At 34.5% G+C, this 23,477-nt stretch overlaps 1 protein-coding gene across 6 annotated transcripts in view; it reads right to left on the bottom strand.

The window, feature by feature from the left end:
* The window catches only part of LOC106672933 (mucin-5AC), a 287,198-nt gene that overhangs the window by 36,766 nt on the left and 226,955 nt on the right, over window positions 1-23,477 (bottom strand). For all 6 annotated transcript variants that reach the window (XM_024224975.1, XM_024224973.1, XM_024224977.1 and 3 more), the window contains 2 exons: window positions 21,751-21,900; window positions 7,195-7,307 (listed from right to left, as the gene is read on the bottom strand). In XM_024224975.1, the coding sequence (XP_024080743.1) occupies window positions 7,195-7,307; window positions 21,751-21,900 (263 nt within the window). The remainder of the gene's footprint in view (window positions 1-7,194; window positions 7,308-21,750; window positions 21,901-23,477) is intronic.

Here is a 23,477-nt window from a genome sequence, read left to right as displayed (position 1 = left end):
CTTTCCACAATATACTCTTATCTCACCCTAGTTGACCACCCCAAACACATCATCAGTCCTATAAACCCACAAGGCGATAGAAGTCATGACCTATCCACCTCCTGGTCTAGGTACACAAAAAATTCGTAATCGAAATGAGGGAGAATAAAAAAGAAAATTAGGGGCTTCTTGGTCGAGATCAGATCAAGGACAAACCAAAGGTTCTTGACGGTGCGACAGAATGAAATAGAGTTATTGCTAATAGAACACGGAGGGCTAGGATGTAAGGAATGTAGGAGAGAACTGAATCCACATACAACAGCCAGGGACCTCTCTACAAGTATTTTTCAATTTTCGGGAACCGGGGAGCTAATTGAGTTTAACTCCTGAATTCTTATAATTGAAGCTTGTAAGTCAGAAGGTAGGAAAGAAAGGTAATTTGGGAGTCTTCAGTATAAAGGTGATGGCAGCAATATTATATGGATTTAGAGAACAAATGTAACAACAGAAAACAAAGTAGAGTTGCATGAGCCTTGAGGGACTCCTGAAGTGATGGATGTACGTTGGTCAATAGCAGTCTGTATTTCGATGAAGATTTTTAGACCAAGATCTTAACGTTCTTGACAAAAACGAAAGAATGGGGTAAGGATTAGAGATTGGAAGTGAAATGCTACGAAAGTGTTAAAACCCTTTCACCTAAATACTTAAAAAAACCTCCAAATGAAAACACCTCGAATTGAACACGAACTATAACTTTATTCCGACAAATTAACCACGTTTTACTTCAAAATAACTCTTGTTTAAAATAAACCTTTGTTTATTTCAAATTAACACTTTCGTACTTAAAAGGAACCTCTGTTACTTGCAAATTAAGTGCTGAATTTTAGATTAACCCGATTTAACTTCAAATTAACCAACATTGAGGTTAAAAGGGCTCATCCATCTAAGTTTATTAAAAGTAAATTTGTACGTTTGTATTATATTTTTTTCCTTCAAAGTAATTTTTTTTTAACTTCCAAGGAATATTTTTGACTTCAACTTAACCCCTGTTAAACTCAAATTAACCTTCTTTAACTTCACATAACCCCTTTTTAACTTTATATTAACACTTTTAAATTTCAATGTAATCCTTAATAATTTCAAATTAACTATTATTGATTTTAAATTAACACTTTTTAATTTCAAATTATTCAATGTTAATTTGAAATGAACTTTTTTACTTAAAATTAACCGACATAGAGGGTTTAAAAGGTTCATCCATTTAAGCTAAGTAAACGTGAATTTGTACGATTGAAATAAAGCTTTTTTCCACAAATTAACTTTTTTGTTAACTTAAATTAAACAACATCGAGGTTTTCAATCTAAGTTTAGTCAAAGTAAAATAGCTTCATGTCGTCAAATGAACCTTTTGTAATTTGAATTGTGTCCTTTTAAATTTAATATTAGCCCTCGAGTTAAAGCAATAAAAAAAACTTAGGAGATAGTATGAAAAATAAGCATATAATATTAAATTCCTGTATATTTGCTAAATTTTTTAATATAAAATAACTGGTCCATTAAAAGCTCTTAAATAAAATCAATTACAATTATATCATTAAAAATTATAATGCATAAAAATATTAATTAACATTATAAATAATTAATAAAAAAAAATATTTCTGCTATGATTTCGAAATCTTTTAAAATATAAATTACAAATTATTATTCGGAGATGCCGTCTGGTGTGACGTAGGTTTTGGAAAAACGTTTCTTTATCGTGCCAACGTTTCGATCTTTATTGATATCATCCTCAGTGCCTGGGATTTATAAACATTGTTTAAATTATACAAATACATGTAGGATGTGAAAAAAATGAATTTATACAATGGTAGAAAATTTTAGATTCGATTCAATCAAAGTATTTTTTCATATCCTACATGTATTTGTATAATTTAAACAATGTTTATATATCCCAGGCGCTGAAGATGATCTCCGTAAAGATCAAAACATTGTCACGACAAAGAAAATGTTTTTCTAAAAACTACGTCACACCAGAACGCATCTCACGATCTCCAAATAATCATTAACTAACAGTCATTAAACACCGAACATATAAATTACAATTAAAATAAAAAATCATATAAATTTAAGTATAAAAATAATTGATTGTCCTTTTAATTTTTAGTATTTAAAAAATATAAAATGGGTTCTTATCTAAAATACAATATGAAAATTAAGAGGTAGACAGGAATTTAGAAATATGTAAGAATTTTAATTTATATGCTTATATTTTATTCCATCTCTTAAGTTTTTTTATTAATTTAAAGAAAGAATTAGGGGCGTCGGTGGCCGCAACGGTTTAGGCGTTGACACGGCGCTCATCACTGCAAGGTAAAGGTCCCGGGTTCGGATCCAGCGGCCCTGCATTCGAACCCGACTTACTTACAGATTGGCTTTTTTTCAAAAACACCGGCACGCCGCGGTCGTGGGTTCGATTCCCACCGTCGCCTCTGGCCCTTTTTTCCCGATAACCCCCAATTTGAACACACAAGAATTCGTACCATGGCTAATGTGCAAGATCATAAGGCAAAAAAAAAAAAAAAAAAAAAAAACCGGCACCCTGAGGGTTTATATGACCTCTGCTGTTGCGAACCCTCGTTAAAAAAATTCAGAAAGAATCAATTTGAATTTTAAAGGAAGTTATCTCGAATTTAAAAAGCTTAATTTGAAGGAATGAATGTTACATTCCAACGTACAAATAAAGTTTTACTATTTGTTTTCTTAAACTTTGATGTATGAGAGACTTAAACTCTTGACGTGAACTCTTATTTATTTTCGTTTGTTAACTCATCCCTGGAGGTGTAAAATAATAAAATTGACTTCTTTTAGTCGGGTGAATAAAAGAATTAAAATTGATTGAAAACAATACATTTGGAAACAGTCTCATATTACCAAACGTAAAAGGGCTGTTAATAAAAACAATAAGTTAAACGTTTTAAAGAAAATAATACCCATTTTTTTAAATTTTGCGGTTACTCAGTTGAATTACTTACTGATAAGTTTGGAGAGGACTTTATTAGCATTTATATTAGAATTTTCGATTTGATCGATAGGCCGGCGGATATACTTTATAAATGAAAGGGATTGAATTATATAATCTCTTTTCTTCTTTTAGAATTTGAACGAATTACATTTGAAAAACCATTGTTACTTATCTGAATAGTACTTCGACTGTCAATACGTGTCCTATTTATAATTAACGCGATTCAAAGGGTGATAAAGTCCCGTGGAAATGGTACAAATTAACAAAGTCCCGGGTCCAAATTAAGCAGCGCAGAGTTGAAGAATCGACCGTCCCACGTACGGTTTCTTTGTTGGCATTTTTTCCTTGGAAACTGGAGAAGAAATATTCGTTACGATGAAAACCCTTAATGTTCGGCGAATATAATTAACGAATTAAGATTAATAATAAAAACTTAATACTTTATTTTCCGCTTGTTATTGTATAATATAAAGTATCTACACCCTGGGTTGCTTATTTAAAAGTTTTCATCATAGAGGATCCAAGCCGGGTGACTAAAGTAAGAGGGAATCCCTCCCTATCTGTCATTAAACTTCACCACCCTTCCTTTATTTCCCATCTTCCTTAAAGGCCAATTTTCATCTAAAGTTTAAAAATCAAAACTGCCAAGGGGAAAAGTGTATTTAACGTTAAGGACACCTGGGACAAATCTTTCATAAATAGTCTTTATTGATTCTTGTTCTTATTTATTGCTAGATTGCTTTTTGAAAGTTATACAGGGTTTTGTATTATTTTTAAAGTTGAACGCAAGTTTGATCTGTCTAAAATTTGCTAAGGATGAAACGACTTTGTGGTTGTAATAGGAAGGAAACGTCAAAAAAAGTTAAAGGCAGACTAAACACCAAAAAACTCTCCTTGTGAAATTTTCTTAAAAATCGTTCAACCGATTTGAATAAAATTGTATATGCCTGGTTGCGAAACAAACAGTTACGGCAGACAAAATTTTTCGAAAGTCAGTAGTTGTCTAATTTGGCAAGAATTTGAATTTGAATTTTTTTGTAAACTGTAGATTATTGTTAACTATAAATATTCCAATTCATCTTCTTTATAAGTCAAAAAATTATTTATCATCAATAGTTGTTATCGTTCAGAGAAATGCGCACTTTCATGCGTCAAAGCGTGATTTTTATTTCGGGGGCAGAAAGTGTCAAAATCTAAATTTGCTCCGGAAAGACTTTTCAATAGAATCGTGGCCTTCGATGGCTTTTATANTATTTATATTTAATTAATTTAGCTTTTACATGGTAATATGCATTGTAGCTCCTCGATTTGCTTGGAATTGAACTGGGTAATTACTGTTCTGAAGCTCACATTGGACTTGCATAAGGGAGAAGATTGCTAGAATTATTTAATTTATGTATTACTATTTACATTTTTTACCCTATTTTTATATTTTAAAATTTTAAAAAAATTATGGCGTTCATTGCATTTATTGTTTAGATGACAAAAGTTTGCAAAGTCTGGAATCAAATATTTTTAAATAATGTAAATGAAACTATTTGCTACTTGCATTATATATACAATAAACAAAAGTTTAGAATCATTTGCAATTAATTAAGGTTTTGGTTGAGATAAAAACGTGAGTGTCACAAGCGGGATTCGAACCCACGACCTTCCGCTCAATACGCCGCTGACTTCGATCCACTCGGACACTAACTTCCCATCTCCGAGTGGAACAACTCCCATAGTGTCCGAGTGGATCGAAGTCACGATAGCTCAAGTGGTAGAGCAGCGGCGTATTTAACCGAAGGTCGTGGGTTCGAATCCCGTTTGTGACACTCACTTTTTTATCTCAACCAAAACCTTAATTGAAAAGAATTTATTTGGTCAAGCGGACCACGAAACCTAGTAAAAGTTTAGAATAATGATTATTTGGAGATGGTGAGATGCGGTCTGGTGTCACGTAGGTTTTAGAAAAACATTTTCTTTATCGTGCCAACGTTTCGATCTTTATTGAGATCATCTTCAGGGCTCAAAGAGTTTGTTTTCCGTGTAGATGCGTGTTGAGAGTCTAGTTTGTTTAGAATAATGCAAGTGAGTTCAGTCTGTATACATGTGTATTACTCTAGTTGTATTATTCTAGTTTCCCATATTAGCCACGCCTCGTTAATGAAAAAAATTGTTTTGTTGGATGGGTGAAGGGTGAGTAATTCCAAGGGTGACGGTGGGAATTGAACCCACGACCGAGGTGTCTACTTACTAAAGTCTAACGCCCTAACCACCCGACTTCCGTGTCCTTCCATCTGTTTGTTACAAGTTCATCATGATACCGTTTTTTTATATTTATTGTTAGAATTATTATTCCTTTAAATTTTTTATTAATACATTATAACGTTTTTCTCGGTCTGAGTCTTTGTTCAATATTGCTGGTATAGAGTCAAATAGCAGATTGGATTTATTGTTCAATCTATGATGAATGCAAGTGTTTACGTTTCTCATTGTACTTTATTTCATATGCTTGTTTCAATTCAAACTTTACCTGGAACTTTTCAATAAGATCGAATGTGCCCGCCTGTTAGCATATTAGGTTAAATGGTGTGAACAAGCTAAACATTTGATCTTCCACTCTCTTTCAATCCCAAATACACCAAGCACGAAAAGCATTTAATCAAAAATAACTGGATTGATACCCTTTAAGCGTTTTTATCGCTCAATTCTCTTAGTAGTGTCCAGCCTGTCTCTGAGGACATGGTATTTTTCCTCGAGTTCTCCACAAAAGTCTATTTGAAGAAATTCCTACACAACCCCTACTGAGAAGATAATCCTTTTTAAAACAGAGATTGAGGGACGGTTTTTCTTTTTGCTAAAATTAATTTGTGATATCCTGATAACCTAGGATGGTGTATGTGGTCTAGGTATACTCGGGGCATGAATTCACGTTGGAGGGTAGGGTTTGATGTGAGATGAGGATCTTTATTGTAAGATAGCAGGTGAGCAGTATCATATTCAAAAGTGTGCATGACCCTGCGGGATTCCAGTTTGAAAGCAGCTGTCAAGAAGTACCAAGAAGTACGGAGTATGAAGAAGTAACTGAAGGGAAGCTCTTCCAGTGCAAATCAGGGGATGATCAGTGGCATTGTTGGATATTGGAGTGGTGTTCACGGAAGCCGAACATGTGAAATGGGATGTTTTGTCCTTTTAGGATGGGATGGATTTTTTTTTCAAAAAACGCATCTCGAGGATTTTTTCTATTATAGATCATATCGAGTGAAAGGATTGAGGTGAGTGGTTAGGTTTATGGGGTTTTGGGATCATCTTTAGGGGAAGTGAGTGGTCCCTAGAACCGATTTTTTAAGATATGCTAAGAAGTCGGTTGGCTTTTTTTGTACGTCGGAGTGGGAGAATTTTAGAGGTTGCAAGGTTGTTTCCGGAGCTCTTTTGAAGGATGAAAAGCTTTTGAGAAAAAAGGAAAAGAGGTAGAGGATGTATTTCAGAGCCATGAACTTTCATTGTCGGAAGGTTTTTGATGATATTCTGGACCTTTGAAGAATGAAAAACTTTTGGAGGAAAGAAAAAGAGGTTGGACTAGTTCTTTCTCTATAGTTTTCTTATGATCATCATCCATTATGTCAGGATGGGGCGGAATATTTTGGAAAGGGGTTGGGCGAAGAGTGAAGCTTTTTCTTCCTCTGTCTTGGCACTTGATTCATTGCGGAGAATCTATTAAGCAAACTTTATAATAGTATCATTTACGTTTTTTTAACTTCTTATATTTAGTATTGTGTTAATGTTGCTTATTGTAATTCCACGTCATAATCAAAATAAATTGTTTTTCTTTGTTACTTGCTATTTGAAGTTAGTGCCCTGTAGAAACGCATACAATTAAACGGGACAGGCAGCAAGATTGTTAAAAAAATTGACTTTCTTTGGGGTTTAGGTAAAAATGTTTGCACTATGGGCTAAGTTGACACGTCTCTCTCTCTCTCTCTTTCTACCTCCCTCTCAATGAACAAAATATTAACTAATTTTGTAAAAATTTTTATAAATTATTTATAAATAAGTATTTTGTTTTCAGACAAAAATCATTGACTAATTAATTATTCTCCAAATACAGTCCAAAATTTACATTTTATTATTTAAAATCTAAATGTTCTATATAGCAGATAAATTAATGGATTACTGAAACAGAAATTGATAACAATAAAAATACATACTGGACATTTCTGAGGTCCTTGTCTGTTTGGAGAAGAAGCTTTAGGACGTGGCTTTTTTACAGTGAGTTTGCTAGAATCACTTGAAGATCCTTTCCCTTCTTCGCTGCTTTCTACTGCAAAGAAAAAAAAAGAATAATTAGTTTTCCTTTAAAAATTTCTTTAAAGAAAAAAAGGTTTTATATTTTAAAATAGTGCCTATCAATTCTAATAACTCGATCTTTTGTGTGTGAAATTCACTTCTGTGGTTCATATTCATAAATTACAACAAAACTCGATCGATTGAAATAATATGATGTCAAACAATTTGAATAATGGAGAACAGATTAACGGTGAACGTCTAGGAGAGGAAAGTATATCCCCCTTGTGCGACTTTAGTGATTTCTAATTCACGGAGGGCTCGTTGAAACTCAATTGAAAACAACAATTAACCCTCGGTTACCAAGGAGTTATGACTTCGGGGAAACATCTGGTTTCACCCACTTCCCCACCAGGCAATAAATCCATCAAATTCTAGTTTCATGGATTTATTTTTCAATTCTCTCTCTCTCTCTCTCTCTCTCTCTCTCCCTTTCTCTCTTTCTCTTTCTCTCTTTATCTGTTTGATTTCAGTCTTTATTCATATCAGAGTAATTTCAGTTATTTAGCAACTCAAACGGCGAACCTTCCTTCATTGCTCCATCCAATAAAGCTCAGTTATGGTATTTACTCCATTAAGCTGTAAGTTAATTAAAAATTCTTTCTCAAAAATATCCGAGTGTGAGATTTTCTTTTTGAAAGCTGCGGTAGGATGAAAAACGGCCAAAAGACAAAACGTACATTCAAACAACACTGGACAAAACATTACTGAAAGCATAATAGACACAGCGAGTAATATCTATATTTACATGCCATCAAGATCGACTTGTGTAGACCTACATGCTCATTAGACATGTCGTTGAACTTGCATCGAACAAAGATGACACGGGTTGAAAAAAAAATGATCATACTATAGATTACCTCAAACAACAGCGGCCAAAACTGTATCATACAGAAGTAGACGTCAAAACATCGGCATGCCGTCTAAATTGAGTGCGTCTGGATCGGCATGCCATCTAGATCGACTCTAGTCGCCACAAATGTTAGGCGAGGCTGAACGTATTTATAAGCGCGAACAGGTTGTCTAAGAGGGCCGATGGTGGAATATTAAATACCACATCGACCCTCATTGGGAAATATAAAGGAATATCGAGTACTCCAGCATTTGAATTAATAAACGATATTCAAGAATTAGGATCATCGCGCAATAAAGCTTAAAGGAAGGTTTGAATATTTGAATAAAAAGAAATAAAATCTTCCCAAAATAAAAAATATATTTATTAAATTCACTAATTTCGTGGTCCGTTTGACCAATTAATATATGATAATTAATTAAGGTTTTTAGTTGAGATAAAAAAGTCAATGGCACGAGCGGGATTCGAACCCACGATCTTCGGCTTGATACGCCGCTGCTCTACCACTTGAGCTATCGTGACCTCGATCCACTCGGACACCAACTTCCCATCTCAACCGCACCTTTTGAATTTTCCCTCCTTTTTGCCATTTTTCAATTTTCCCATATTTATTGTTTTCGTGTGTGTATTAACATTTTTATTATTGAATATTTGGAGATCGAGAGATGCGGTCTGGTGTGATTTAGGTTCAGAAATACATTTTCTTTATCGTGCCAACGTTTCGATCTTTATTGAGATCATCTTCAGGGCTCAAAGTGTGTGTTTTCTTAAACATGAGATGATGGCTCGATCTGCAGTTGAACAACTTGGAAAAAAGGGATCTCCGGTGAGGTCACAACAGAACGACAATTCTTTAAGTATTTGCCGAGCTTTCGACGATTATATCTGTTATATTTTCCTATAATAAATAGGCCCTGATGATGACGATTAATCGTCGAACGCTCGGCAAAAACTTAAAGAATTGTCGTTCTGTTGTGACCTCACCGGAGATCCTTTTTTTCCAAGTTGTGTGTTTTCTGGGTAGATGTGTCACGGTAGTGTGTCGTGTTGAGAGTGCCCGACACACAGCAATGGTACATCTACACAGAAAACAAACACTTTAAGCCCTGAAGATGATCTCAATAAAGATCGAAACTTTGGCACGGCAAAGAAAATGTTTTTCTGAACCAGACCGCATCTCAAGATCTCCAAATCATCATTAATTAACGGTCACTAAATATCACACATTTTTATAATTATTAATTAATTGTTCGGGACCCAATCCTGACTTATTGATACAAGAATTATTTGATAAAGGGGGGAGAGAGAGAAAATATTTTATTCTGGGACGAGGAAAAACAATGAGGTTACAGGAATTTTTACAACTCTGGCACTTGAATTACTGAAGGTTTGACGTTAACATATAGTAAAATAAATTTAAATTAATCACATAACGCAAAATATAAATAAATACAATTAGGAGTAGCAATAATAATAATTAAAAAATAGTAATAAAAGAATTTCTGATTTGTACGAACAGTCATAAAATGTTAACCTTAAAATTGTGAAAAGGAAGGAAAAATGCTTTCTTATGTGGAAAAACGGCCTAATAATATTGTTGGTCTATGTTGTCTCTGTTTGGAGGGAGATGAGATCCTGGTACAAGAGGGATTTAAAAGTGGTAAAGGAGGCAGCTTTGCGGATTGGCGAAGGAAGAAAATTCTAGAGATTTGTGGCTCGAGCTAGGAAAGACCGCTCAAATGTGGTGGCTTTATGACCAGGAAAATAAGATAAAAGATAGGCCATTTGGAAACGAGCGGGTGTTAAGAGATTGGATAGAAGATTTGAATTGAAGCACCTGGAAAATATAATGAGTTCAACGAGAGGTTATGGATTAGTAAAGGAAGGAGTCTAGGTAATGCTTCCTAAGGAAGGATATATAAAGCCAGGATATATCTGAATACAGGTGTGAGACTGGACGTTTGGTGGGCCAAAATAAATATGCAACAATAATTTATCTTTTCAGACGCTTATCTTGTTTCTTCGAAAGTGCACCATGGGTGACACTGCTGTACTTGGAGAGGGATGATAGAGTAGACAAGGAGTTTACGAGTGGTGAAAGGTAGAAGGGGCCAGGACCGGCGGAATTGAATGAGGGTTCCAATACAGCGTCGGGAAATTTGGGAAATGTGTGGTTTCCAGGAAAGGTTCCTGTCGAAGGTCACACCGAAGTTGTTAACACTGGAGCCGAAGGAAATGCGCTCGTTATTGATGGTGAAAGGAGGGATTTGAGGGGGACGGATCCTATAGCAATAGCATTGGACTTCCTAGGATTTAATTCTGGGTTGTTTTATGTGCCTATTTATTTATTCAGTTCTTCCTGAATTCTGCTGATAGCCAAATGCAGATCGGAGGGTTGGAAGGACTTTGGGAATCTTCGGCATAGAGGTGGTAATCGCAATGCTGAATGGAGTCGGGGAGATCAATGATATAAATGCTGAACACGAGAGGAGGGAATATTAGACACTTGAAGAACAGGAAGGAAGATATCTGGCATTAGGAATTTAACTGCATGAAGGTAGGGAATTTGATGATCAATAATGCAAAAACGTGTATTTATCATTTTTTTAAACACCAGCTACGATTTCATAAATTGTGAAATTAAGTTTTATGCTAGTGTTGTTTTCCCGTCTGTGGTTCTCGTTAGGAGCATCTATGAAAGTAAGTAGGCAACCTGAAACAAACTTGTATGGCTACACAGGGCCAAGTTTAGCCGTCCAAAGTTGAACCAATTAGCCCCCGGTCTAACTATTTAACTCAAGTTACGTTACATTAGCTTCCTAATTTTGGACGCAGAGCTTGCATAAATATCATATTAATCTTTTATAAGAGAAATCCCATGTAATAAGAGTGTAGATTAATCAGTTGGTCTTTTGTTGTGTCCTGATAGGTTAAAAAGAACCGAGCAAACAAATTAAAGCTATAACAATTTAAATTTTCCTTTATCCAGAACAGTGAAACTTTAGTTCCTAATTTAAAAGGTTTTATATTTGCAAATATAAAACTTATATTTTCAAGGATGACGGAGGTTGTTGCATGCGCCAGCGTTTCTATGTCAAACAGAGACAATTTCACCACGTATGAATAAACAATGTTGGAATATAAACGAAAATGAAAATTGGAAATATTGTTTTATCGTTCCGTAAAAAGAAACCTACACCATCCAAGTGAATGAAAAAACGACACAGGGTAATAAGGTGGCTGTCGGTAGAGGTTCATACTTCGTTTTATGAGATTAATACAAAATTAAGAAAGAAAATGACTATTTAATGGATAAATTTAATTATATTAAAGTTATTAATATCTATTATTTAAAATTCCTCCTAACCAAATCAGATTCAACAACTATGAACCAACGTACTAAGATTATCAGTCAACATTAAAAAGATGAACGACCTTCGCAAGATAAAAAAATATCTGCCTGCAACAATGTTCAAATTGTTCGGGAAAAAATTCTCTAACTAGCCCAAAAAAATTGAGGAAACCTTTACTTGATGAAGTTAACGTATTTTGTTACAACTGCAAAATACAGTTTAAAAAAAGTAATGTTGCACACCATTTTGGACATTCAAGCACAGTTGAAAAATATAGATTTTACAACATTACGACTTTCATTGTATTTTATTTAGAATAATTTTTTTCTCAGTAAAATTCTGGTGTCTGTTTCAGTAGAAACACGTCATGTTCATATTGATTTCAATATTTAGGGTTTTTCTGATCAGTATGAAAAAATCCAAAAGGGTTCTCAATACAAATCACTTGCTAAATCGGAAAATGGAAAAATGTACAGCCTGAAAATGGGACTTTTTTTCCCGAAACGAGATTCTGAAACAATCGATTCTATTTTTGTTACTTGTTACTCTATTCTTATACATAAAGAAGTATTTGAGAGATACTTTGACTTGGGGGTAACTTCACCTGACCATAAAATAAATATAACTTTCTTGTATTTGTGCTAAATACGATTTTGGAGGTGATGATTAATGTGGTCGAAAATAGAAGAATGCAAGATGAAATTAGGGCTGAAATAAACATAGTCAGAAATGGTATTTCCTTTTGGAAATGTAATCAAGACATGAAAATGATTGGCTTAATTAGAAAAACCAAGCAACTTTTGAATGTACACCGTGAAAGCTGACAAGGCAAACATAAATTTTCTAATGCATCAAAACGAATACAAGGAAATATGCTAAACCTACTAATAATAAAAAGACATATTAATAAGGAAATTAGAAAAAATCCCACACTAGTTTTGGAAAGGAATAAAAATAGATTGTTCGATAAATTTGTGGAAAATAGTTACATCGACAAGAGAGAACGCATTAGATTAAAAATCCTCAACTCGATTTCCCCTAAAATGTTTAGGCTACCTAAAAGGGAATAAAGGTTTGCCTTTAAGACCTATAATCTGTGGAATTTAATCACCGTTCTACTATCTGTCGAAATGGGTTAAGACCAAATGTCAGGCCTTGTGTGTCAAGAATTCGTTTGAGTTCATAGAAGTGATAAATAATGTTAATTTATATGAAAAGGACCTTTTGGCTTTCTTTGATGTTAAAACTTTATTTACTTCAATTAATAACATATCTCATATTCCAAAGCTGGAAAAAATTGTGCGCATTTATCAATGTGCCGCTTGATCTGCTCACTGATTTAGTGATTTTTTCAGGAAAGAATGACTATTTTAAATATTAAAACAAAAGTGTGGTGTTTAGTGACCGTTAGTTAATGATTATTTGGAGATCCTGAGATGCGGTCTGGTGGACGTAAGTTTAGAAAAACATTTTCTTCGCCGTGCCAACGTTTCGGTCTTTATTGAGATCATCTTCAGAGCCGGGGTTTTATAAACATTGTGTACAATTTACAAATACATGTAGGATGTGAAAAAAATGAATTTATACAACGATAGAAAATTTTAGATTATAAAAAACACTTTATACAATGCTAGAAAATTTTAGATTAAAAAAATGAATTTATGCAATGTTAGAAAATTTTAGATTGAAAAAATGGATTTATACAATGCTAGAAAATTTTAGATTCAATCGAAGTATTTGTACTCACTCAAAGTGTTTGTTTTCTGTGTAGATGTGTCATTCTTGTCTATCTTGTTGAGAGTGCCAGTGAAATATTGATGTTTTATGTTTATATACGTTGGATTTTGAAGAGGTGGGGAGGGAAGTCGGGAATACGTAAATTATATATTGACAGCAGTTCCCACAGATCAAATTCAAACTACGTTAGACACATTTAACAACTTTCACCCACGCCTAAAATTTACTCATGAAATCGAAAACAGTAGCATTTTTAGATATACTCGTAATAAAACAACCAGATGGCATATTAATCACAGATTGGTATCAAAAACCAAGAAACACAGATCGCCAAAAGGCTACATCGCAGAATTATTACCGTAAGCCATGAATCATTTCACCACAAAAACACGTAATCAACAAAATAATCAACAACTACAACTCAACACTAACATCATCCACTATTACTAATAATACTACATCAAATTTATCAAATACAGACAAACCCACATACATATCCACGCCATTCATTTACGGCCTATCACATAAATTAAACACATTGCTCTCTTCTGACAACTTTATAATAGCTTTCACAAACTATAAAACAATTCAAACACTTTTTTCCAAAATTAAAGATCACATACCTGTAACAAATAAATCTGATGTAATTTACAAAATCAATTGTTTAAATTGTCCGGCAACTTACATCGGTATTACATCCCAATATCTGGATAAGAGAGTAAAGCAACATATCTATGATTGCAAAAAACCAAAACAAAATCCATTTTGAACACCAACACAATTTCGACTTCAACAATCCAAAAATATTTCTCCAGCCCTCATCTCAAGGGTCTCTTTACAGAGGGCTGGCATTCATGATTGTAAATTCACTAGCACTCTCAACACGACACACAAAAATGACACATCCCCACAGAAAACAAACACTTTGAGCCCTGAAGTTGATCTCAACAAAGATCGAAACGTCGGCACGATAAAGAAAATGTTTTTCTAAATCCTACGCCACACCAGACCGCATCTCAAGATCTCCAATTCATCATTAATTAACGGTCACTAAATGCCACACATTTTTATAATTATTCTTAACTTCAGGAAAAATGAATCTACAGAGAAAACAAACACTTTGAGTGAATACAAATACTTTGATTGAATCTAAAATTTTCTAGCATTGTATAAATTCATTTTTTTAATCTGAAATTTTTTAGCATTGTATAAATTCATTTTTTTAATATAAAATTTTCTAGCATTGTATGAAGTTTTTTTATAATCTAAAATTTTCTTGCATTGAATAAATTCATTTTTTCACATCCTACATGTATTTGTAAAATTTAAACAATATTTATAAATCCCAGGCTCTGAAGATGATCTCAATAAAGATCGAAACGTTGGCACGATAAAGAAAATGTTTTTCTAAAACCTACGTGACAACAGACTGAATCTCACGATCTCCAAATAATCTCTAGAAATACGTTGTATTCATAATAAATTATTCAACGGGGCGTTTGTACTATATTTTTTTGTCATATTGTTAATAAAGACTGTCTTTAAACCTTTAATCATTTAAATCGACATTGATATAAAAATGGACGTATTTATATCAGCCAATGTTAACGAACTGTGACAGAATCACCTGTACAAGGACAAATCATTCACTGGCCTCCGGTGGCATTTTAATCGTTTTCCTCCCGGCTATCTTCTTGTTGTGGCAGACCCTTAAAAGTGTCAAACTGTTGGTCCGTCCTTTATCAGTACAAAGGATAAACACAGCCATAAATTGGACCGGTAAAGAGCGAAGATAAAAGGGGGTTGGAACAAACAAGTTGTGAATGCTGTTGATTCCCGTTTTATCACAAGAAAAACCTCATAGCCTCAATTTGTACTACCATAAATGCTAGCTTTCTGTTATTTAAACAAAATTCTTAAATCTTATTTAAAAATATTGTGGCCGTTTTTTTTCTTTATTTCTTGTCAAAAGGAATGATTAATGAGTAAACCCGTTTGTGACAAACTGTCGTAAATATAATTCCAACGAATAATCTGGATAATATACTGTATGGTTTCGATGAAAAAGCAAATTCAATTATTACTGCCAAGCTTTCAACCGATTTATTAATTAATCCTGTTAATTTAACAATTATTATTTTCCATTGTAATATGTAGAACCTCTTTTATTCTTTTTTTTGAGTCATCGAGACTGCAATTATTTCAACGTTCAAAAGGTCAAATTGATTCCCACTTGTTATTGAATGTTTTCATAGTCCAATACCATTTCTGGATATTATCTCAATGAGATAATAAATTCTATTTTTTATCCTCTGTAATGTTGGAATGGACATTCCCTGCGCGAAATCCTAAATACAAATTCGATAAATTCGACTTTACCTTCTTACCCTTGAGCTTAGTATGCAAATTGATGTTGGGTATGTATTTCTTTATCAAATATTTTAATTTGGGCGAAATTACTGGGATAAATGTTATACACGTTTTATTTTTATTTTTAGGGCCGGTAAACTCATCGCCAGCCCCTTCTTCCTTAGCTTTGCATTTCTTTTCTTATCTTTTTCGCGTTTTAATCCTGCTAATTTTTTTACCGTTTCTCCAGCCAAGTTATGTTGTTTTATAATATAACAGTAACCAATTTTCTCTTTTCTTCACCCTATCCCCTTTGAACCTTAGAGCGTCGTCAATTGTACATTATATAACGCAAATAACAAGCACAAATGCAGAGAAACAAGATAAAAAACATGATAGTTTAATTAGTATTCATACTGCGCAAGTGATTCGCTATTCTTCGGGGTAATTGGGGATAAACCCTGCCATTGATGCTAATAAATTTCATATAAACACCAAGAATCATTCACACTATCCCAGAGCGCCCGATATTCCTCGGGGTATTTGGGAGATAAGCCCTTTCATGCACGCAAATAAATACATTCATTCCAATAAATAACACATATCACATAAATGAAGGTACAAAGATCTATATACATTTAAAAATATTTATTACCCTGAGATATTGGAACAGCGATCTGTTCCTGTTGCCATGCCTTAAGACCGCGCATAGGTCATTCGACAATTATTCCTTTCTTTGCTGACTTAGTTCTTTATAGTCTGTAATATCCTTTACCGTACTAAGCTCTCCACACAACGGGCAAGAACCTGCTCCCACCTTCATTAAGCCAGGAACACACTTACCCGATGCAACGCCATGCGACGCTACCCGATGCTACCCGACGCAAATCCAAACTCCGATTTTCCATAAGGTTGCATTACCCCCGTGCACATCTACCCGATGCTACCCGACGCAAATCCAAACTCCGATTTTCCAAAAGGTTGCATTACCCCCGTGCACATCTACCCGACGCTCTGCGATCCCCACTGTCCAGATTTTCGTCGGGTAGCATGTACAGTCGAAGACAAAAGAACTGGACACTCATATTTTTATTCAAATTACATGTATTATTGTCGTTATATTAATTAAAACATACTTATTTTAATATAAACCAAATTAACTGTGATTAAAAATTAATTAGTTTTTATTAAAAAAAAATTTAATGGTTTGGTAGAAAATTAATCAAAACACCGGAATAACATTTTTTGATATAATGAATTTCACTAACAATTTATTGTACTCGCTTCGGTGGTACATATACTAAAATTGGAACAATTTATTACACGGTTTTGCTCATAAAATTTTAATTAACAATTTATTTCATAGTTTTGCTCGTAAAATTACACCATTTTCGTCGGGTAGCATCAGAACAGGACACTCATATTTTTTGTAGTTTATTTCAAACTAAGTACATGTAATTTTGTCGTTATATTAATTACAACATGTTATTTTAATGTAAACCAAATTCATAAGTTTTTATAAACATTATTTAATTATGATGGTTAGGAGTAATTTTATTTAAAACAATTAAGTTTAACAAACAATTTATTAGATGGTGCTTATAAAATTAAACTAACAATTTACTACAAAGTTTTGCTCAAAATAGTACATTAAGAATAAAAGATGCGTTGCGATTGTGATAGTGATTATTGTGATAAACGCTGTGGACTGTACGTGACGTGTGCTTGTCTCGGATAGATGTGCACACCCCACCAAAACGTGGCAAGGCGTCAGGTAGCATCGGGTAGCGTCGCATGGCGTTGCAGCGGGTAAGTGTGTTCCCGGCTATAGAAGATGTCCGTGTGTGATCTTGGTATGATGTACATAAAGGGAAGGTGCACGTTGAAAGCATTGATGAGGAAGGAAAGACTGACGCAGTAGTTCTGTGTTTAGAGGAATAAAGTTCAGAAAAGCGGTTGCGTCATAGGTTGAGAAACCAACGATATACTATTAATTATACCTTAAAGCTTATCTTCAATATTTACTATGAGACATCCCGGACACACATCAGTTTACGCGTACTAAAGGAGAGGAGGTGGCTGGTACGACTGTACTAATGGATCTAATCTGGGAGGTTTCCAGGGATTCTAATCAAGGAAAATCCAAAGGTTGTTGACAGAAGAAAATAGGGCGATTGTTAATTTGGAATAAATAGGAGAAAAGGGACAGAAGAATGTTCGTACTGCTCGCAGGTAAGGGGGTGGAAAGAAAAAGGTAAATTCGGTAGGCCTCTTCATAAAGGTGATGATGCCACTGGATGATGATGCCACTGGATGATGATGTTGAGCGGATATCATAAAGCAAGGGTTTGATAACTAACTGAAGACACGTGTTCGCCAGTTTTGGTGGGGGCCTTTCATCATGAGTTTTCTTTATTTTTTTGGAACCCATTCTGAGCTGGAGGAACCCAGGCCTATGAGACGTCTTACAGATCCTCCTCTGGCGTGTTGATCTGCTTGCTGATTACCCAGAACCCCTTTGTGTCCTGATACCGAACGTATATTTCTCAGGATTTGTAATATTTGATATTGGTCTTAGGGCTTGTGGCCCTTGGAAATATTTTCAGTGTAACCTCTTTTATGATTTTCTATGGCACAACTCACAACCGTGCGATTTTTTAGCGTTTTAGCTTGAAACACGGAGTCATCATTCAACCCAGCAACACCTCAACAGAAAAAAAACGAAGCCTTTAGGCCCACTGCCATCCTGGATTCAAAGGATTGCGGGGTTTATTGGGATCTGATACTGATAATGTAAACATCTAACAACTACTTTACTTAATGTTTTCCAAGGAAAAAATTGAAAAACAAATAAAAAAAGACAAATTTATTCTTTTTTCTCGTTTATTGTCGTGTTTTTACTTTTCGATAATTATTGTGGATATTAGATTCTAATTGTTCCAGACATAGCCGTATATCAAACGGAGAACAACAGTTCTGGATGAAATGTCATAACAATGAAAATAGATTTTTTCAATTAATTAATCTTTAATTAAGGTTTTGGTTGAGATAAAAAAGACAGTGTCACAAGCAGGATTCGAACCCACGACCTTCGGCTAGATACGCCATTGCTCTACCACTTGAGCCACTCGGACACCAACTTCCCATCTCAACCCCACCTTTTGAATTTTCCCTTCCTTTTTGCCCTTTTTCAACCAAACCATTAATTAAAGATTAATTAATTGAAAAGAATTTATTTGGTCAATCGGACGACGAAACCTAATAGATGTAATGAAAATAGAGTTTGGGAAATTAGGAATGATAGGGGAAGATTGACCTACAATTGCAAATAACGGAATTGTTTTTTAGCTTGCCTATCCAAATAATTCGCACTTGTTTCTATTAACCAAACATTTAATCAATTTAGGGTTTATTTTTATGTGGAACCGTCTGTAACCGATAAAATACACTTGTATAAATAATACGACCGTCACTTCGGCTAATCTGGGAGAAAAGATCCCGGGATTTCTACCTGTTTTTGATACACTTTCATAAATGATTCAGCGATGTTTCATTAAATTTAAAAGCCTGATTTCTTAAACAAATGAAAACTTGAATCTCTCGATCGAGATGATGCAAAAACCTTTCCACAGAGGGAGAAATCAATGTGAGAAAGAAGAGAAACTCAAATAAAACATCAAATTATTTACCGAGTTCTTTCGCCGGGTGCGAAACTCTGCTAAACGAGTTTTGATTACTCCCAACTCCAGGGATTAAAGGTAGAGATGATTTCAACCGGGACTCTGCCGTGGTTTTAAAACAACATTTTCCCTTATTTCACATAGGGCGTGGCACTGTATTGAAATAAATAAAGTCTATATTTAAACAGATGAATTAAACGGTGCTTGTTTGTTTTACACTGTGTCAATATTTCAGAACCAAACTTACTTAAAAATTATTTTTGTTACAGTAATTCATAAGATTATTTACTTATTATTTATTGTGAATGTTAAGGTAATATTTTAATAAATACTAATCAATGACAGGTGGAACAATATCCAGAGAGACATAAGTTTCGTTAAGGGAAACTATCGACTTGCCTTACTTGACACCTGCTTCATAAACTGACTCTTTGTCTGGGTCTAGGACACACAGGACGGAAGGTTAAAGAAGTCAGAGAGTGTCAGAGGTACCCAGTACCAGAACCCTACTCCAAATTGTCGAACTGCCATAAAGAAGGGATGGGGTCTTGATAAAAACATCCCTGGACATACAGGCATTCAGACAGTCTCACCTTAGCTTACTGCAGAACGGCTCATCAAGGCCAAAATCTGTTAATCGGATTTGCCTATTCATCCAATAAACAACAGAAAGTCATTGGGCGTATTTGGGACATGCCATGAAGAAGTATAATCCTCAATACATATAACATGCTGCAATTACAAGGAAAACCTTTCTACTCACTGGGAAAGAAATTATGAATCCGTTAAGTATAACTGAGTGCCATCAATGCTATGGAAGCCAATAAAAATTATAAACAATAGATGACATGATTATATGACAGGTGACTTCAGAGATGAATTGGAATACGGTATGTACTAACCAGGGGTCATACTGGAGGTTTTGGGTTACCTTGAATTTTATTTGAGAACTGAACGGAAAAAGGTGTCTTATAGTAATTTATAACTGATGAGTCACTAATCAAGATTATGGAATTGCTGGATAGTGAGCCCAGGAGAACAATAGTGATGGACCCAGTGACTTTGTAGCAACTTAGCAACGTTTTATCCGCACCTAACCTTCTTAAGAACATTAAATTAAATTAAAATAGTCAAAATTTATAAATAAGTCGTAATTGTACAGCGTGTTCATTTTTCTCTATCTTCGGTTTCAGTGGTATTTTTTTTCTTCAACATACTCATAAATTCCGACATGTTGCTAAAACCGAAATGTTTTCAACTAGTTTCTTGTAGATGATAAATGGAATAACGGAAGTGATTGCGTCAGGAGGGCGGCCGAATTCCCAGGGGGAGTCTTGTCGATACTCGGGGGCATTTGAAGGGCTAACGCTACTCACGGATTTTGGTATCTCCTTTTTTTCAGTCGTGTAATTGGCAAAGAGGAAAGGAATCAACCCCATTCCTTCGCCAGAATGAAAAGCCTCCGAAATCGAAGAGTCCGAGAACCTTTCTCACTCCTTTCCTTTTGATTTCCTTTAACTGGGTTTGTATTAAAATACACTATTTTACCCATAAAAGATAATTGTAAGACATTTTTTTGATAAAAGGTTGAGGAAAAAACGCTATTTCAGAATTAGATTTTGGTGGTAAAAATATATAAAAATAACTAAACATTTTAATGAGAATAAAATAATACGTGCAGAAGATTTTTCGGTGAAAATGAAACTGGGGTTTTGGTGGGCTTAATAAACAAAGGGTAAAACTAACAAAAATTTAAATATTCCACAATTAAAAATTATTTTTGGACAATATTTAGACAATTCGTTATAACGAATTTATAGTAAGGTCAAATTTTTGTAGTTAAGATAAAAGTCCGCTCGGACACTAACTTCCCATCACAACCCCTCCTTTTTGCCATTTTTCAAATGTCGTGTAATCTATTTGATTCTCGGCGACAAATGAAATCGTCACGAAGACCTTTCGTGAAGATATACTTCAGTTTAATTATTAAATCCATTACAGTTCGTGGCCCGATTGACCAATTAACTTTTTTCAAATGATCGAATCGAAATCACGATAGCTCAAGAGGTAGAGCAACGGTGTATTTAGCCGAAGATCGTGGGTTCGAATCCCGCTGGTGACGCTGACTTTTTATCTCAGCCAATACCTTATATAAATATTAATTAATTAAGATAAAAGTTTATTTTGGTGTTGCCACAAGGATGGGAAAATAATGAGACAACAANTTTTTTTTTTTTTTTACGAGGGTTCGCAAAAGCAGAGGTCATATAAACCCTCAGGGTGCCGGTGTTTTTGAAAGAAAGCCCATTTGTACGAATGTATCCAGCGGCCCTGGATTCGAACCCGGGATCTTTACCTTACAGTGATGAGCGCCGTGACAACGCCTAAACCGTTGCGGCCACCGACGCCCCTTAATTTATTATTAAAATAGGCTTTGCTCCGTCTTACCTGTGTCGTTGTCCGGCCCCGAGACTCCAGGGCTCCCTGAGCTGTCATTGATGAATGCCTCCGTATTGGCAAAGGTTTGTGGGGAAAGTGTCAGTTCTTGGCCACTTTCGGAGTCGAAAATCTCGAATCCGCTTGGACCAGAATCTCCACCTGAAACACAAAACAATGTCTAATTTTTTTTTTACAATAATTAAAAGGAAATCATTGCAGCCTGAATCACACCATTCACAATTGTTATTTTGAATTCCAATACCAGGATATTTACAGAATTCTAATAAGATGTTTATTGTTCAAATCATGCCCCAGATCGAATTATCATTGACTGCGCTTCTTTGTTTCAAATTTTCCTGGCTTTAATAACCAGCCGAATATGTTTTGTGGCAAGGATTATAGTTTCTGCTTGGGTAGCGTTTTAAATACGGTAATTTCCTTTACACTAACCAACAATTAATGCAGCATCAATTATTAACTGAATGATTCGGAGCCATAAAAAAAATAAATAAAAAACCTGTACATGGCAAAGATTTACAAACGAGAAGTTTTTCAAAAGGTTTTCAAAGGAATAACAGCAAATGTTTTTGTGAGATTTCCTCCTCTGGCCTGCGTGGTGATGAAATTGCCCATCTTTCTAAGTTTAATCGGTCAGACGCTTTTCGGCATTTTGTCATCTTCACTGTTGGGCCTATGTGATTTTTGTGAAATCAAGTCTCTTTTATAAAGTCCTTTTCTTAAAAAGTTTCAAGCCTGCATTTTTCTACATTAATTACTAGCTTATTGACTACAGAACATGCTGAGAAGGCATCTAGATTTTATACGACGACGCTATCACACAAATGTTTTATATGTTTGTATAGCCAGAAAAGAGATAGATATAGACGTTAATTAAGAGGAAGAATCGTAGCCAATCCAAACAGGTAAAAAAGGAAATATAGGACATTTATTGTTAACACAACTGAGAATTATAATAAACGAACAAACGTCAAACAAAAATAAGTCAGATAGACTATTTTTATAGCCAATGCAGTGAACGGAGAAAGAAATATAAAAAAACACTCTATATACCTGTTCGTAACCAAGTGTCCTGATTTAGCATAAATCCTTATTAATCCATTTACGTTTTCGTAGTCAAATGACTAAGTTACTTCTTTCAATCAATTAATTATTCTTTCTAAGGTCTTGGTTGAGATAAAAACGCTTGTGACACTGACTTTTTTATCTCAACGAAGACCTTAGAAAGAATAATTAATTAATCCTTATGTTTTTTCTTAATCTTTATTTTTTTATTACTTTTTCCTATAAACAACTGATTTGTCAGTAAGTTGATAATTAAATTGGTGTAACGATTTTTGAAAGTCTAGGAGTGTACTAAGTGAAGCTTCACGGCGCAGGGACTAACACTTCTGCCATGCTGAAGTCTTGTGGGTTTAACATACACAGTGCCCCGCATTAGACGCCCCCGTATTAACAGCAACCATTTCTTCACTGCTACAAAATAAAAAAAGGTCCAACCTATACACTTGAATAACGAAAATAATAGTGATTGTGTGTAGAAAAGCAAACCCAACGACGGAATTGATTTATGGGCAGAAAAAGCCGAGAAGTATTTGAAGTTTATTTTGGCATGGATATGTTTTTTTCATATTAACACATTTTCATTCTTACCTATCAATTTACTCGGCAAAAAAGTCTTTATGATTTGGTTATTTTGAACTTTTTGAAATAAAAAA

Source organism: Cimex lectularius, unplaced genomic scaffold (assembly GCF_000648675.2).
Source record: "Cimex lectularius strain Harlan isolate CLEC.00 unplaced genomic scaffold, Clec_2.1 scaffold100, whole genome shotgun sequence".
In the NCBI taxonomy this organism is placed as follows: domain Eukaryota; kingdom Metazoa; phylum Arthropoda; class Insecta; order Hemiptera; family Cimicidae; genus Cimex; species Cimex lectularius.
The sequence above is the reverse complement of the archived record's forward strand: the minus strand, read 5'-3'. Positions and strand labels throughout refer to the sequence as shown.